Raw genomic sequence first — 18,074 nt, 5'->3', positions numbered from 1 at the left:
CTCATTCTCCATATTTAAACGTCTCCTTGCTGGAGTTCTCTCATGTCTGACGTCTTAAGTTGGACTGTCACTTTTGCGCTTCGTTATAGCAATTTAACTTCAATTGAGTTCATTGGTGATCAAGTAATTCAGTAATGTGGAAATACATAAAAGCTCGTGAGTTCCCATCGTAGTCCGAGTGCTTAACGATTGTATTTGATTGACCATTCAAAGTTTGAGACGAGCGCGGTTTGAGCACAATCAGCGGAAAAAGAAGATATTTAATGCCCATGAAGAACTTTTTTTTATTTACTTATTTTTGGGGGGTGATTACTGATTCATTTTGAATTTGAAACCTGTAACATGTTTCATCAAAGCTGGATCAGGGGCATGTTTACAGCTGAGTTACATCACCCCTCACACTCAGTAAGCACTTAGGAACTACGGACACGAATTGTTGAATTTGCTTCGTGTGTGGAGTTTCTTCCCAATCTTGCTTGATGTACAACATCGGTTTCGCGACAGATCTCGGTTGTCATATTTTACGCTTCATAATGTGCCACACATTTAGGATGGGATACAGGTTTGGAGTGCTGTCGTTCCAGTCTGGCACTCACACTCCAAGCCAAGCTAAACTGTTGTGACAAGTGCAGAATGTGGCTTGGCAGTGTCTTGCTGAAATAAGCGGTGGCGTTCCTTACAAAGGCACTGCTTCAATGGGAACTCCAATGTCAGTAGGCACCTTTCGGCATTAATGGTGCCTTCACAGATTTGGAACACACCCCATACCTTCAGAGATGTTTTTAATTTTACGCTGATAACAATCCTTTTCCTCTGTGGCTCAGAGGACACGACATGACATTCAAAACGATTTGAAATGTGGACTTGTCAGACCACAACATATTTTTCCCCTTTGCGTCAGTCCATCTCAGATGAGCTCGGTCGCAGGGAATCCGGGGACTTCTGGGTGTTGTTGATATCTGGCTTAAGGGAGAGTTTAAACTGACTTTTATAGATGTAGCCATGGACGATGTTAACTGACAGGGTTTTTCTGAAGTCTTACTGAGCACTGACAACAAGAATAGTAGTCTCAAAGATCATAGAGTGCATCTGGTCAGTCACCGGTTCGTAGTCACGTGAACGTTCCCTGGTTCCCGTGACCCCCGTTTCCAAACAACCCCATGTCTCCAATGACAAAACATTATTCTTGTCATTTTATGACTATAAAACAAACCCTGAGCATTAGCCTCCTCGTGTCACCGGAAAAGTCTGCCAGGCACGGAACCAAACATTGGTTTCATTGATTACAACTATGGTTTTAAAATGATTAATTCCAGATTCAAGGCATAATTTTTTGTGTTGACCAAATTTTGTGGTAACCAACATTTCTCTACAACCCACCTTCTAACTAAACTATTTAGTTTTTTCCTTGTTATTGGATGTTGTGAAAGCAACTATATTGTTACTGAAAATCAAAATGGTATTATTTACTGATGAATAAACGTTATATATTCAAACCACACCTTTTTTTTCCCCGTCCTTGGATCATGGCAAAGATCGTTAAACCAAGGCACATATGCTTGAAAAATTATATGCAATAAATCTTAGGTGAAAAGAAACTAATACAGCTTGCGATTAAATGGGACATCTCTGATTGCTTAATTTGCCGATGGGCCTCAAAAACGATCATGTGAATTCTACTTAATGTTTATTCATATATGCCGAGATGCCGTTGGTAAAGAATACATAAGTGATCAAATGTTGTGGTCATTGTAGTTGTTGTTGCTGTTGTGTTGAATTTGTGATAGTAGTAGATTTGAGTATCTCATTCAAATGCAATAGTTTATGCCTCCACTTGCTTATCAGACCATAAATTACGATGGTTTAACAACGAAGGAAGTCTTGGCCGAGATACCTACTGAACAAACTAGAGATTGGCCACTTTCCGAGCAAAGCTGCCATGTTCAAAACCTAATCCAGAGATCTATGTCTTGTTACGCAGAAGTTGGCATAACTGTAAATTTTGTAGCATTTGTTTGCTTGAGTATTCTGCATCAATTGCGTCATGTTTAATGCCATTGGAAAATACATTGCGTTGATGTCCAAACCTGCATCATCTGAATGGTGATCTTGGACAAGTCACTGGACTTCTAACCCCACGAAACTTCCTCCCAACTCTGTGTTGTGGTCTTTTCTTCTATGTTGAGCTTTCATCTATGCGTCATCTTCTGCTCTTCCTTCCTTCTGTGAAAAACATTATCGCCGTAACTCCCCACTGAGGCTTTCCTTCCCAGATTCACACCACTCTTTTATTAAATTTACCATCTGGTTTACTATCCTCCATTCTGATTTGACTGACATTTCATCAGATGCGAGGAAGTGTCAGGCCTTGACCTGCTCTGGGTCACATTGCTCCACCATATTTTTGTCAACTTTTAATCTCCTTGGACCACTAATATTGATACTCTCTGTAGCACTTTACTTACTCATATTTAGGGATTACTAAACCCTTGTAATAAACCTAACTCTGATGCATTTGTCAAAACAACACAGAGAAACTATACGTACTGTATTCTATGCATTACAATAGTTATTTACTATACGATACGTCAGACAGAAAAACAGCTATTAATTTTGAAGGATATTTTTGGGGTCAATTCTCTTTGAATCTAATGAAATTGTAATAAGAATTAAAATTGTTGACTTATATAGTCCAAGATAGATCAGGTCTAATGTCATATCAGAATGAGTTGCCACTTTCAAATGATTTACTTTAATTCCTATACTTTGGCCGTTTCAAAATGCATCATTTTAACATTGGACTAAAATGTAAAACACATGTAATCAGGTCTCTTGTCGATTGTCACAGAATTGTTAAAATAATAATAATATATTTTTTAAACACTATCACATTCATAACTTGAATAGTTAATGTGTTACACAGAGATATGTAATTTCATAGTTTAAAAAAAATTATCATTTTGATGTTTTATATAAGTAAGCAAATGTTCTGGATAATTATTTATCAGCGTTACCAACTGTTTTTGTTGTTTTGTAAAGCCAGATCTCATTAAAATGTTGGCCCATGTTCTCTGTAACCTTCTGACAAGCCCCACTTTCATGTTTTTTCCAATCATTTGGGAAGGAGATAACCAAACCCTCAGACGATAGCAGCGTCCTTCCACTTTAGGTTGTCAGCAGCAAAGTTGCAGCACTGAAACCTTTCTGCACATCGACGCGCACACACATGCACTCCACTCAAAGGGGACAGCCTTTGTTTGATCCAATGTGAGGTTTATCTCCTAAACCCAAATGTCAACACTTACTGTTGACACACTCCGTTTCCTCCAACAATCCAGTGCGGTCCACAGTCAAAGGCCTGCGAAAGGAGCAAGTAAAAGTAGTTGACCTGGGGCAGAATGGAAAGTCAAAAGGAATATGAACAAATAATACTGATCCCACAACACATCACACATCTGCAAATGTAAACCAGCGCACAATTCTGCATACCAACAGACAGCTAGAATGTCAATGTTTGTGTGTGCTCCTAATTTCAAAACTCGGATGAGTCCAAAGTTTGAGTGCATTTTTTCTTGGCTACTGTCATTTCTTTTGCTCTTTTTTGTTGTTACTTTTTTGAAACCTCAAAATATAATACCACATAAATTACACATTTTTTGCATTGTATACAACATTCAGTAAACATTCACATAGAGATGGTCCATAACTTTGAAACATATATTGCAACACATGTATCTACCCCAATGTCTTTCACCTCAGGACCCGGAGAGGAGCTCCCTCACTCCTGCAGGTTAATCATTCCAGCAGTGCTATCATGTCAGAAAATGTCTTATCTAATTGCCTGACATGAAACCCCACCCCCTACTTTTAACCCTGTTTTCGACTTGTATAAATTAGGTGAATAGGTTGGAGGGGAATTCTACAATATTTTATATATATATATATATGGCGTTATACATCATATAATATAATAATAACAGCACAACATGCTCAGAAAGAAAGAAAGAAAGAAAGAAAGAAAGAAAGAAAGAAAGAAAGAAAGAAAGAAAGAAAGAAAGAAAGAAAGAAAGTTTATATCCTTATCATTTGCAGGTAACCATAATATAAACATGTGCACCCATAAAAAAACGAGCGTGAGGGAGTTATCCATGTCCGTCTGCGCGTGCATGTGCTCGTGCACTTTCAAGTCATGATACTAAGGCCGAGTTTTAAGGTACACCATTAACGGGTTCTAACAGCTGAGATTTTGGAGAGACGAACCCGAGGCGATGTGTCCCGGTCCATTGGTGTGATTGGACCGGGGATCAATGACGTCAGACGGCCGCATGAGTCGAGGATTGGAGGGAGGGGAGTAAACAGCGGGACGAGGAGGAGGAAGAGGAGGAAAAGAGGTTTCCACATCTCAGGCAGTCCGGCTTGACGCACCGAGTCTGGTTTTACGCACAGGGGAGCGCGCAGATTTTCTTCTCAAGGCTTTAAGTTATTAACTTTAACTTTAATAGTTTATCGCGCCAACAAAACATTTGGAGACGATTCTAGAAAACTTATTTCGTGTTTTAATCCACGTTTTGCGCGTTTGGGTGACCCAATTCCTTGCTCAGTGCGCAACTGCGACTCAGTATCGTTTTTGTTTGTTGTTTTTGGGTGGCAAAATGATATTCTGACATGTAGAATTGCGCTCCTTTTGTCAAGGACAATATTCAACATTATTTCCCGTTTGGTCCGAGACCTTCAGAAGAACGTCAGATATAGCTCGAGAAAGACGCAGGCCACTTTGACAAAAAGTGCGCCCATTCCATCAGAGTGTCACTCGCTTACGAGTGTCCCGCTGAGCTGAGGCCGGCGGCGCTGACATGCTGCCCAAAGTCGAGACTGACTCGCTGGGACTCTCTCGATCGTATGGGGAACAGGGACATATGCCAAGAAACGTGCAAGGTAAGAGTTGACACACCTCTCACTTTAGACAACAAACGTGCCAATCTTGTTTTATTAGGTAGAACAAAATGACGAACGTGATACTATCAATTCATAGTTTCCTTGGCTGTCAGACTAATCAAAGATGTTTCGGTTTGCAGAGCATTCTGTAGCAAATTGTGGTCTCTGTCTGTGAGTCGGAATAAAAGTAAAAGTGTATTTTTTGACTTGAGCATTTTGTGGCTTGCGATCCTGCCACTGATCACTTACAGTCACGCTTATATTTGGACGTGTCCTGACGCAGAGCGCGTAAAAACTGTCCAAACTGCCGAAATAGAGTGTATAAATGTATGCACCCAGTGACCCGTTTGACTTAATTCTGATCGGTAATTTAATGTGTATGAGTGCGCGTGTGAGGGGTGGGGAGAGGGGCAGGAGTGTTTTCCTCCTTCGCTATTTATCAATCTCGAGTTTAAAGTGTTTAAATTTGTAACATTATTTGCATCAACTCTTTGCATGGATTACACTAATTCATTTCTATCTTCATCTTATATCGGGAAAATTATGCTTAAAAGGTGGTATTTAAATATTCTAAGAGACATTGTGAAACATTACTAAAGTTTCAGATATATTTGAAAAATGAACAATATTGCAGTGAGACATTTTGTGTTTTTAAATTTCTTCGCATGTTTGGCCGTGTTATAGTTTTTTTTTTTTAAATCCCTGCAATGTGACCTTGTATTCATTTAATATTTTGGGATTTAAGGTACTCGATCATTTTACAAATGGTTACAGAGCGGATTGAATTGTGGCGTGTATAGTAAAATAAAAAGAAACCAAGGTTGCAACATTTTTGTCACTGCGTCACCTGTCAAAATAAAATTCAAACTGCACCTCGAAATACTTTTATCATTCCGCGGCGGTCTAAGCGGGCAATCAATTAGCTGCGCGTGTTTATGAGATGCTGATAACAGAGCCAAGACTCCCTGACAAGTCAACTAAAAGAGTGGCTTGTTAGGGGAACACTTATCTGCTTTTACACACGCAATAAAACAAGGTAGCTCAGGACACGTTTTTTTTTTCTTTTTCTTGGAAGTATTTAGAGATTACAAATGCCAGATATGTTGTAGTGAGTATATTGCCTCAGTAAAAAGCCAACGATTGGAAAAGAAAATATTTACAAATTAAAGGTAACTTTGTGTTTATTTTCGCGATTCAGAAATGCGTATTTTCATTGTCCTTGTCATGTGTGAAAATTGGTGCAAAAGAGCGCAACTCGCTGTACGTTTTTCTGTATTTTTCATTAATTCAACGTCGTACAGGTCTCTCTAAACTCTACAATTTGAACGTCTTTCCGAAAGTGCTTTTAATGTGACAAAACTGTGTGAATATATTGCACATACGAGAAGAGGCCCCGCGGTGTATTTTGTTTGTTTGTTTGTTTTTACTTCATTTTAAAACCCATACAGTTTTTATTATTATTCCATTTTACTCTTTCTGGATGTAAAATAACCGAGCGGCACAGTGCAACTTGTTGCGCTGATCCGTATATAGGAATGCAACTGCCTTGGAAATTATTATAATTCCAATTGCAAAAAATCATATAAGACTGGCAAAACTGTTCACACGAAGGCCTCGAAGAAGACAAAATTGAACAAATAGAGAAAAGTAAGCTCCCCCCTTTATACCGGCTGTAATATTTGCAAATCTACCTCTTTTTCATCTGAATAAGGCAACTCTTTGTAATTAGTGAAATGAATAATTAACCAGGTAAAAAATAAAATAAACTGCACGTTTTAATGGTAGTAATTTATAAATATACTATAATGTCGAATAATACACAACTTCAAATTAAGATTGGGATTGCGGTTGTCGTTGCAATTATGCGGAATGCACGCAAGAAAACAAAAATGTGAAATACAAAAAATAAAAAAAATACATAAATAAAGAGGCCTTCAGCTTTGTTTTCGTTAGAAAGGGAATAATCGTGGTTGTTTCTGTGCTGGCCTGCAGTGACGAGCACTTGTGCGTGTCCGTATGTGCGTGCGCGCGCACTTGTGTCTTCATTTGTCTGTGGGCGGCAATATGTTCTCTTTCACTCCTTAACGCTAATATCTGTCCCCCAGCGAGCTCGACGTGGATGTATTGCATATTTATGAGACTCACTTTCATCGTCTTCTTTTTTGGGGGTGCGTCAGATTTGCAATCCAATGTGCAGGAATTAAGCGAGATCGTTTACAGCGTCTGTGCGTCGTTTTTCCGTTTACCCTTGAAAATAAACGTCCCCAAGGCAAAACTTTACGGAGCGTCACCTATTTGGGCCGTGTTGCGCTCCAAATTGAATACAGTCAGCATTGTGACAGTCTATTTTGTGTACGCATGTGTCTCTTGCAGTTCCACAATTAAAAATGATGGACTACTCATATGACGAAGACCTGGACGAGATGTGTCCCGTGTGTGGAGACAAGGTTTCAGGCTACCACTACGGACTCCTCACCTGTGAAAGCTGCAAGGTTGGACATTTTTTTCCTCTTAGTGTGTGTGCGTGTGTGCACGCGTGTGTGTGGTGGGGTGGGGGCGGGGGGTCGGGAGTATTAACATCCGTGACGCGGCTTCATAACCTAGACTTTGGACCTTTGAACCTATTCCAGGGTGTTAAACGCACTTTGCTCACGTTTGGGGATTATTTGCTAACAAAAGCAAGTGAAATTCTACAAGAGCGAAATATTTTTCTTATTGTGGTATGCTCACATAATTTTGCAAAACACTAAGCTACACAAAATAAAACTCAAGGCCGCAACATTAGGTACACCTGCACAATAATGAGATGCAATATAAAGGCTGTATCACATTCTGTTTTTACAAAAAATAATGCTTTGATCGGCACGATAGGAGCAGTATTAATTGCTAAAAGTGTGCTTATTATTATGAGTGTAATTATCTGTAGAGTAGAACTGCATTGCATCAATCCAAGAGCCGCTTGTAATATTTTGAGCCCTGTGTTTTGCTAAACGGGGCCACTACACATAAAAAGGGTTGAGAACAGTTTTACAACACAGACAATGCAATACTGTGAAGTTAATACCTCTGTGTCAAACAAACGAGAGTATTATTAGACTCATAACGGTGAGATATGTTGTGGTTATTATAACTCCCTTTGTATACTTATGCACGTGTGAAACTCTCATCGCAAGTTCATTAAGAGCCGAACGACAGTGTCTGAATGGAAAAAGGCTTCCTCATACAAACGCGGCTGCAAAGTAAACTGTTTTGACTTTGAGCTCCATCAGCAGGTTTTTGTCCTATTTCCTGTTCTCTCTTCATGTAGGCATTAGCATGGCAAATGTCTCTGCGTTAATACAACTTGAAGTACATAGAGTATGTACTGTATTTTAATACAGTATTGATTCAGTGATATTGCATTTTTTGCCTATGTGGTCACTATTTAAAGCAGATGTTATAGATTGAATTCCGTATTGTAACCTTGAGATGCTATAGGCACTTGCTCACAGAGACGTCAGTGGCATCTGTGCAGCTTCTCAGCCTCAAACACACCCTCGCGCCTTTTTACTCCAAATCGTGTGTATGTGTGTGCGTGTGTGTGCGTGCGTGTGTGTGTACGTGTACTTGTGTGTGCCTCCAGGCTGCATATGAAGAGGTGTTTTAATGATGCACTGTCTATCCTTGTTGAAACATTAATAATATTGATATTTACCGCTAACCAATCATTGATTCACTCAATAAAGAGGCCACCTTGATTGTCAATGGCAGCCTCGTAATTGCCAAGCTGATGTATTAGTTTGCTGTCAGCCCACCCCTTAAAAAAAACATGCATACATGCATTGAGGGCTTTTCCTTTGCCATTCAAGTGCAAAGAGTAAAGAGAAAACAGACTTAGGGTGAGGTATTGGCGAGAGGTGCCTGAAATTTTGATCTCTGCAAGGAGTTGGTGAAAAGGTCAGGGTCAAGGTGTAGAATATTCACAATTTAAATTCAAGTATAGATGTGTCATGGCACAATTCCAAAGTGAGCATTTTGAAAGTAAATTCAAATGGATTAAAAACTGTTTCGACTTGAATGATTGGATGTATGAAGGCTACTTACAAATGGAGTTTTAATATAGTTATATTTGATATAATTTAATCACTGTTATTGGGAATAGGAAAAGAGCTCCGTTGTTTTCTAACTCCTTGGTTGGCTGCTGTATACTGGAATTTCCAGGTGTGCGACTAATAAAGGAGTGTCAAATACTTGCTGCTTGCGAGTAGACGACAATAATGCTGTGTGCAGTAAACCCGATGGATGGATGGATGGATGGATGGATGGATGGATGGATGGATGGATGGATGGATGGATGGATGGATGGATGGATGGATGGATGGATGGATGGATGGATGGATGGATGGATGGATGGATGGATGGATGGATGAGGGAGAGAGAGAGGGAGGGAGGGGGGTGGGAGGTATGGATAGGATAGATTCATTTTGTACTTTTTATATCCACACCGCTATTAAACTAAAAGAAACTTTAAAACTTATTCATCATGCAGTTACTGGTAAACTGAGTGACTTTCCAAATGTTTGGTTTCATGTTTAATAACGTTTGGTAGATATTTTTTGCACTCACCAAACTTTATGTTTTATTTAACGATACAGATTGTTAATTAAATCCGTGTTTGGTAAAATATTGACGACAGCCGCCTCTTTTAATTTATTTTATTTGGGAGAGAAAGAGCAGGTTCATGCTGCATGCAGTCCTCCAAGATTATGGATCTAGAATATATTATACCTGCTCCCATCCTTCCTCCATTTGATTTTCATTGCTTTTGCCAATAATTAATTCCGTGTTGCAGTCAGGAACTCTATTATCCCGGAACTGGGAATTATGTAAATGTATTGGATTTGCGCGTGTTCTCGTGTGCTTAAATTTATTAAAGTGGAAAGTTGATTTCCGTCAAAAGTCTAAAGGAGGCTATCATAAATGAGTTGAGTATTTTTTAGGTACTAACTTCATACACAAAGATGTTGTATGTCGATCTTTGTACAATATTAGTGTGAGTGAGTTGAGACTTTATATTAAAAAAATCATCTCAGCACATTTCATTTAAAAACAAGCGCAATAACTTCTTCTTTCTATATTAACTGTGTGACATAGCTGCGTGTGCGTGAGTACATTCAAGCAGTGTGCGTGTGAATGGGTGCATTACCATCAAATGGATGGGGTCAGGCAGGTTGACATGTTAATTGGTTCCCTCCGCAGGGCTTCTTCAAGCGCACGGTCCAGAACAACAAGCGCTACACATGTATTGAGAACCAGAGTTGCCAGATTGACAAGACCCAGAGGAAGCGCTGCCCGTACTGCCGCTTCCAAAAGTGCCTCACTGTCGGCATGAAGCTGGAAGGTAAAGCAATACATTCGCAATTACAACATTTCAAATGCCAACGTGACTAGAAAATGTTTTTCCTGGTCTTTTGCTCGTGTAATTCAGCATCTTGCCTGCTTCATCTAACTGTGTGCGTTTGTGTTCTTTGTTAAAAAGCTCACTTAGCAAAAAAAAAATAAAAAAAAATATATATATATATATATATATATATATATATATATATATTTGGGAGTTCAAAAAGTTTCTTGTCTAAATGATATGCATACAAGTGGAGACGGCTTTTATGTGCATAACAAGCATAAAAGATATAAAAGACTCAGACATATTTCAATAGTTAGGCTGACATGTTGTATGACCAGTAATCTATTTACTGTACAAAAACATTTATGTACTTCACTTTGCTCATTATGGGAGTTTTATGAGAACACCACTCCATAAAAAGCAAAGTAAAAGTTATGCACATCTGCAGAAGTGAAAAGGCAAAAACAGGCAACATTCTTTGCTAAGCATCATATAGTTTTCAAGATACGATGCCTGTTTGCAATCACTGAGAGTGGAAGGAAAAAATTATTGCATGGAGCAGTTCAAGTAGGAGGCTGACTGCCTCTGGACGTCCACACAGGTGTTTTATAAACTTTTAGCGTTCTTGTGAAATGACAAATTCGTCATTTTCCATGAAATCACAGTTGAATGCTTTGTAGCAGAAGCCATTCATGCTTTGGCTTGAAATGTATTATTCCATGATCATTTGGAGTGTGAATAGCTTTTATTCCAAATTGAGATATCCACAAAAGTACATTACACCAGTTGAATACCTCCTTTGACAATAAAATTGTCTGCATGTTTTTTTTTTTGACTACTGGAACACCTCTCCTTTCCTCCTGTGTGTTGAAAACTAGCAATGCTTATTAGTATTTTAAATGGAGGTCAGAGGGAGTTTGGGGGTATCTGGTAGCTGCTGGACACTTAATACCTGCCAGACAGGGAATAAAAAAAAATCTCAAACTTGGCATGAGGGTGAGAATGGTAATGATGATACTTTTGGCCGGCCAGTTTGAAGCCTCTTTGTTTAATTTGAACGCAGCTCCGAAGACGGCTCAAACATAGCTAAAGTTGAATGGTGACAGCATGGCAGGGCAAATAATCCTCCTTTTCAAAGGTAATATTTCAAATCAATTAGTTTTATTCTGAAATCACAAATTCTAGGGCATATGTGGGCCTATAGGTCACTTTACAATGATAATAAAACAAGATGGTAATTATTTAATAGAGAACCAATATTGCTATTCTCTATTGTAATCTTGGTATTTATACACTACCAGTCAAAAGTTTGGACACAATTTCTAGTTCTATTAAATGAGAAACTGTGTTCACTGTTTTAACTAGTAGTGTATAGTAAAAATTTTGTCAACCGTCCTATAAGGAAAGACAGGCATGGTATAAAAGCAAACTAACAAACTCCTGAAGTAAAATCTTTCCGGAAGTTTCTCCCTTCTTCCCTCCATGCGAGGAGTAATTAATCGCTCTTAATCATGAATGGCCGCTGGGCACGACATCCCATCCTGCCATTTTCCAGCTGACGTGGGCGCACAGTTTTCCGTGTTTGGTTTGTTGGCAGTAACTTTCAGCTCGGGGCCACGACAGGCCCTCCAGCATTCTGTCAAGGCCCAGGATCTCCAGTGGACGACTCCTGCCACAACCACTAAAGCCCTCCTCCACAGGAAGGCTGACACCCCCTGCCACACGCACGCACGCACGCACACGCGCACGCACACGCACACACACACACACACGCGTGCACACACACACACACACACACATACACACACACACACACAACTCCTTATCAAATACATGTATTCATGAAAAGGCCAAAGGTGTTCAGAGGGCCACAGGCGAGATCGTGAAGCTGCAATTGGAAAGACACAGTAATGATAAAAGGGAGCCCGTTCGGATTCACGCTTATTTCATGGCATGACAGAGCAGCTTGGAGCAAAATGTGAAACGAGTGGAAACCAACTGCGTGAGAGTTTATTTTGATTATCTAATGTTGGTTGATTTGCAAGCAGCCAGTACAGTCTGCTGTTTCTAGTTTGGAAATTATTCAAGATTGTTAAAATGTTTATCCTCGCGTCGGTGTGGAATTTTAGGAGGTGTGTGAAATTTCAAAAGAAGAAAACATTTTAATAGTACTACAGTAGGAATGTCAGTCTTAATTAATTTTAAAAAGATCAGCATGATAGAATTATATTCTATTCCAATCCGTTCACTGGGTACTTTGGAACGACGGTGGCCCTCAAAAAAACAAAAGATATGAAGTTTGATTTACTGAAGGGTTGGTTGCAAAAATGGGCGCAAAGATGATTGCTTAAGAAAATAGCGGTGGAAATTGATCCACTTACTTTAGGCATCCAGGATTGCGCTTGCCAGTCATGCAAAACTAATTCAAGTTGCGGTTCATTTTGCACATTCTGGGACGTGTATTTGCAAACTGTTGAAATCATACATGCAATGTGACTTCAGACAAATTGCAAAGGCTGATTTTACATTCTATGTCTGAAAGGCAGGTGTAAATAAGCACGCAAATGAGAAGTGGTCTTGGGAGTTTTAACATAGTCTTTATGAAGCAAGCTTACCACTGGCTTTTGTGCAGTTGCTGGCTTTCCCCAAATTATGGGAGTAATAGATTTCTTTGGTGTAAATTAATAATATATTTTTTTGTTTTCCAATTACACTTCCAATTCCATCACTTCAAACTTTATTTTGCACTTCTTGTGCTTCTCCAAAGTTTATATGATTGAAAAACCGTCAGTTACCTTAAGTGCAAAACCCTCTTTTAAATATTGACCATATTTACAACTTTGGCCGACAGCATGCAATCTGTTAGACTGAGTATTCATGCAGTTTAGCACCGGCCATTTAAGAGCTTAGTAAAAGACAGCAGTCTCAATAGATTTCACCCAACACACCCATAAATAGTGCGCAAAATCTGTCAGAGTGAGCACGCAATTTAGTACCTGTTTGGAATCTTAGTAAATCAGGCCCATGGTCTTTGGGCACAAATAATTTGAGTTGCTGAGGGTGCTGGCAGACCATTCTATCTCGTACGAAGAGACACACCTTTTCTTCGGTGGTTCTTGTAAAAAATTCATTCATTTGAGAAACCCTTAATTAATATAGAAGGACCATACTGAATTATATCAAAGGACCATCATTTTTAAGATGCTCCCTATTTTACTATAGGGTATGAAAAATGGTAAATAGAAAATGGAGTGCCTAACACATCTGACTCATAATTGCTTCAAAATGATGGGTTAAAAACAACACAGACAAGATGTTTGCAGTTTGAGTTTGTTCACGTTACAGGCAATCAAAGTGCTGATTGATTGATTGATTTTTATTTTATTTTATTTTCTATTTTTATTTATTTATGACAAAATGCTCAGAATAATGCCTACCACACATTTGAAATTGGAGATGAGCTGGTTCTTTTAACCACATGCACACAGTGATCTGCCAATATGCTGTACACTGTGGCATATGAGCCAGTTGAACCATTGGTAGAAAGAAGGTAAGATTCCAGCAAGGTTTCAACCCATTAACACTGGAGCTGATGAAGCATGTTACATCTGAGTATCACCCCCCACTGGGGGGGATATTCTAGAAGATACCTTGATTATATGCTTCAGTGACTTGCCTAATGTCTCCTTCACTGAGGGGATCGCCTAAAAGATGCAGTGTGGTTCATAATTGAAGCTAATTAACCTTGAAGACCTGTTACTTTCTTTCTAGTCGGAAGAGGGTCTTCTACAGTAGGCCTACATCTATTAAATTTAAACACACCCTCACCATCCACAACTTTATTTACACCAATAAAAGAGCAGCATCAGTCTATACAGACAAAACAATACTTTGTTTTCATAGACAATATCAGCCCATTATCTTGGCCATCATTTTGGCCAACATTTTCACTGCCTTCTATTTTTAATGAGAATTTGGTGGGTAATGTTCCCTAAGTAGTCACTTAAAAAATATATATTAAAAAAATATATATTTCTATTTAACTTACTGTTTCTTATCCATCTACCTCTCCGTTGATTTGTCTGTATTCAGCCTCCTACTACCTGTACTGTAAAACGATACGCATCCCATTACTTATACGTAGATATCATAGGTATTCATGTGTGAGCACAGGCTAGGGTGCATCCGGAGCAGAGGCCGAGGCCCAGACATGACAAACAGGGTGTCAGCAAGGCTCTGCAGGAACCATTAATATGCTGCCGACCGACAGGGATCCTCACCTGCGTGCACTTAATATTCCTGTATATTAAACAACCATAAATCAGAGGACATAAGCACTGAGCGGTGTGTGTGCATCATGTGTGCGTGTGTATGGAAAGGTTTGTATGTTGCTCCATGTGTGTCAAGAAAAGAATGTAGTATGTTAAAAAATATTTATTAAAAATAAATACAAGAGACAACATGTAACTGTATGACTAAAACACAATGGGACCAAGGAAACAAACAAAAGCAGTATCTAAAAAAAGTACAAAACACACAAAAGAACATAAGAAAAAGTTGTGACGCTGAACAGAGGCCTCTAGATATGTTTGTGTACTGCACGCGTTTGTGGATGTAAAAAATTAAGTTATGTGGGGTTTTTTTGGGAGTGTATTTGTGTTTGTAGGGGTATTTGTGAGCACAGAAATACGCCTTGTCCTTATTTTCCGGATGTGTCCCTGTAAAAAAAAAAAATACTGAGCCTCATTTGTCTAGGGCTAGGCCACCTATTGGTTTCTTGGCTCATTAATTGCAACATTGTGTAGAAGTCGTTAATACTCTTAAATGGACGCACACAAATGATTAAATGGATACATTTCTCACAACCCCGTAATTTTATAGTCAAGATTCTACAAGTAAAAATGTTCATGATGATCCCTGGCAGTGTGTGTTACGTTCCAGTGAGGCTGTTGTATGTCATTGAGTAATGCACGACGTATGCGTTACAAGCTCTTTGAGGTGTCAAGACTTTATCCTCCAATCTATATTTGTGATCAAGACATACATACGTGTGTATGTGCGCGCGTGCGTGTGTGCGCGTGTGTGTGTGCGTGTGCGTGTACTTGCATGTGTGTGTGTGCACGTGTGTGTGTGCGTTAGATCGTAGCATTCAAATCAGTGACAGGCACTTTTCTAACGGAGGTCATTAAAATCACTCCCAAGGCAGCTTTGGAGTGCATGTAAAGGGGGTACGTAGGGGGACTGGGGGGGGACCTCATCCTTTCCAGTACTCCACACCCACTACTCAGTCCTCAAGTGTTCCTTTACTAATCTATTAAGACATTATGAGCTGTAGTGGACCAGGGCCAAGTCACCATGATATCCCAGGAATCAAAATGCAAGAGGGGCCAAAAGCATAAAATACTACAGATGGCCGATTGCTGTAGTATTGCAATGAGGTCTTCTGTTGTTTCATCCCTGATATCTATTAGCTCTTTGTACGGGGTCGGAGTAAAGGGTGATTAAATATGAATAATTAACTCCCACACCCCCCAACTGGGAGGCAGCAGAGCAGCTTTGCGATGGCAGCAGTCAGACAGATCACACATGGCCCCCGTAGCAGTCCAATGTGTAACCGTCTCATTCATTAGACATACCAAGAGCACACACACGATGTGATCCTCGCCGTGGGATCCTGCATGAAGATTATAGGGCATAGGGGAGAACCTCCATGCAACTTGTCAGCATGTAGTTTGGTCTATCCAGGCTGGTTTTCAAGCTTTTAAATATTCTTAATTAGTCAAAGGTCTTTAAAAAGATTTCTTTATGTGGCTAGCTTTGTTTTCCATTTGTATTTCCATGCAGGGAGGTTTGTGTCTTTGGTGAATAAGTAACTTCACTATCAGGTAGACCTGTGGGCTTTAAAAGTCAACAATGTCAAGTGTAATCACAGCAGAACACCTTTGTCCTACATAGACATTACAACTATTAAGTTCATTTCTATTGCACCATTTAACAGTGAACAAATGTTTTATAAATTTATTTCCACAGATCTATTTGCACATTTTCATCTGCAACCAAATTGGACATTATTTTCGCAACCACAAGCCAAAAACATGGAGAACCTGCCATAACACCAAACAAAAATGGGATACAAATGGGTCAGGGGGTTATGGTTAGAATGATACAATTTATTTCCAAAATATGCCAGTTTTATCCTAATTCTTTTTTGTACCAAATCCTATTAACATGGTGCTCATTGAATGGCAGTAATAATATTTTTGCCTCTTTCTTTCTCTTTGTCATTATGTCTTTTCCAGCTGTGCGAGCAGATCGTATGCGAGGAGGACGCAACAAGTTCGGCCCAATGTACAAACGTGACCGAGCCCTCAAGCAACAGAAGAAGGCACTGATCCGAGCTAACGGCCTGAAAATCGAGGCCATGAGCCAGGTGATGCAGGCTGTCCCTACCGACCTCACCATCTCATCAGCCATTCAGAACATTCACTCAGCTGCCTCCAAGGGCCTTCCGCTGAGCCATCACGCTGGCCACCACGCCAGTCACCACCATCACCACCACCATCATGGCACCGCCTTACCCCCGACAGACTATGACCGCAGTCCTTTCGTCACTTCACCCGTCAGCATGGCAATGCCACCGCATGCCGGCAGCTTGCAGGGCTACCAAACGGCCTACGGACACTTCCAAGGCACACGCACCATTAAGTCTGAGTACCCAGACCCATACACCAGCTCCCCTGAGTCCATCATGGGCTACGCCTACGTTGATGCCTACCAGTCGGGCTCGCCACCCAGTTTCCCCCACCTGATCGTAGAGCTGCTCAAGTGTGAACCGGACGAGCCTCAGATTCAAGCGAAGATCCTGGCCTACCTGCAGCAGGAGCAGGCCAGCCGGGGAAAGCACGAAAAGCTCAACACCTTCGGTCTCATGTGCAAGATGGCTGACCAAACGCTCTTCTCCATCGTGGAGTGGGCTCGCAGCAGCATCTTCTTTCGTGAACTCAAGGTGGGTGCGCATGGCGTGTCAAGACATCTTTCAAAAATTGTGTTCGTAATAGTTGAGTCCAAATATGCGATTGTCTGCATGCATTACACAGATGATTCACTATCTACAAAAATAGAAACAAAGTCAGTGGACATTGATTCAATCACTCGATGGAAGACATGTCTTTAATCTGCCTCTCATATGTACTGCTTCAGCACCAATCTTCACAGGACTGTGGACGCAAACTGTCCTAATAACTGATCAGCAATTCAGCAGCCACTCGTATTTTTCTCGAACATGACACATTTTGGCTATGGGCTGCGATAACTCCAGGTCTTTTTTCATTGGGTTGTAGTCTGGCTGATTTATCTGCCCATGAGTGATTCCTCTGATCTGACTGTGCGCACTCCGTGTGATGTATCACTGGTTAGCATATTGACTGAAGAGTCAGAGGAGATACAATACGGCAAATGTGATCTGAAAGCATATCAAGACTGACTTGATCCCCGGTAGTAGCGCTCTTGTCCCAGGGCTGATATCCACAAAGCTACTACTTTTGTACCGTTGGACAATTGATTGGTATACATTGGCAACATATTAGAATTTTGGGTCACTGACAAGATCCAATGACATACTTCTTTTTTTCATCTTAATGGACATATTGGTGTAAATTGTATTTTAAGGAATATCATTTGACTGTACTACAGATTTTTCCACATTTCTGACGGTGACTCCTCCAGTTGACAACCACATACAGGGTCATCAAACTTC

At 40.1% G+C, this 18,074-nt stretch overlaps 1 protein-coding gene and 1 long non-coding RNA gene across 4 annotated transcripts in view; one reads left to right on the top strand and one right to left on the bottom strand.

Annotated features, from left to right (window-relative positions):
- LOC148388312 (uncharacterized) overlaps positions 1 to 3,797 on the bottom strand; it is a 28,271-nt gene extending 24,474 nt beyond the window's left edge. For all 3 annotated transcript variants that reach the window (XR_015862022.1, XR_015862021.1, XR_015862023.1), the window contains exons 1-3: positions 3,740 to 3,797; positions 3,306 to 3,358; positions 2,088 to 2,223 (exon numbers count right to left, since the gene is read on the bottom strand). This is a non-coding gene — a long non-coding RNA (uncharacterized LOC148388312). The remainder of the gene's footprint in view (positions 1 to 2,087; positions 2,224 to 3,305; positions 3,359 to 3,739) is intronic.
- Positions 3,798 to 4,378: 581 nt separating this feature from the next.
- The window catches only part of nr5a2 (nuclear receptor subfamily 5, group A, member 2), a 53,130-nt gene continuing 39,434 nt past the window's right edge, over positions 4,379 to 18,074 (top strand). The window contains exons 1-4 of the mRNA XM_088393685.1: positions 4,379 to 4,935; positions 7,309 to 7,427; positions 10,174 to 10,315; positions 16,618 to 17,324. Coding sequence (XP_088249811.1) covers positions 4,854 to 4,935; positions 7,309 to 7,427; positions 10,174 to 10,315; positions 16,618 to 17,324 — 1,050 coding nt within the window. The 5' untranslated portion in view covers positions 4,379 to 4,853. The remainder of the gene's footprint in view (positions 4,936 to 7,308; positions 7,428 to 10,173; positions 10,316 to 16,617; positions 17,325 to 18,074) is intronic.

This window comes from Syngnathus floridae, chromosome 13, assembly GCF_059516105.1.
Source record: "Syngnathus floridae isolate MCC-2025c chromosome 13, RoL_Sflo_1.0, whole genome shotgun sequence".
NCBI classification, from domain to species: Eukaryota; Metazoa; Chordata; class Actinopteri; order Syngnathiformes; family Syngnathidae; genus Syngnathus; species Syngnathus floridae.
This window is presented reverse-complemented; position numbering and strand designations above follow the sequence as displayed.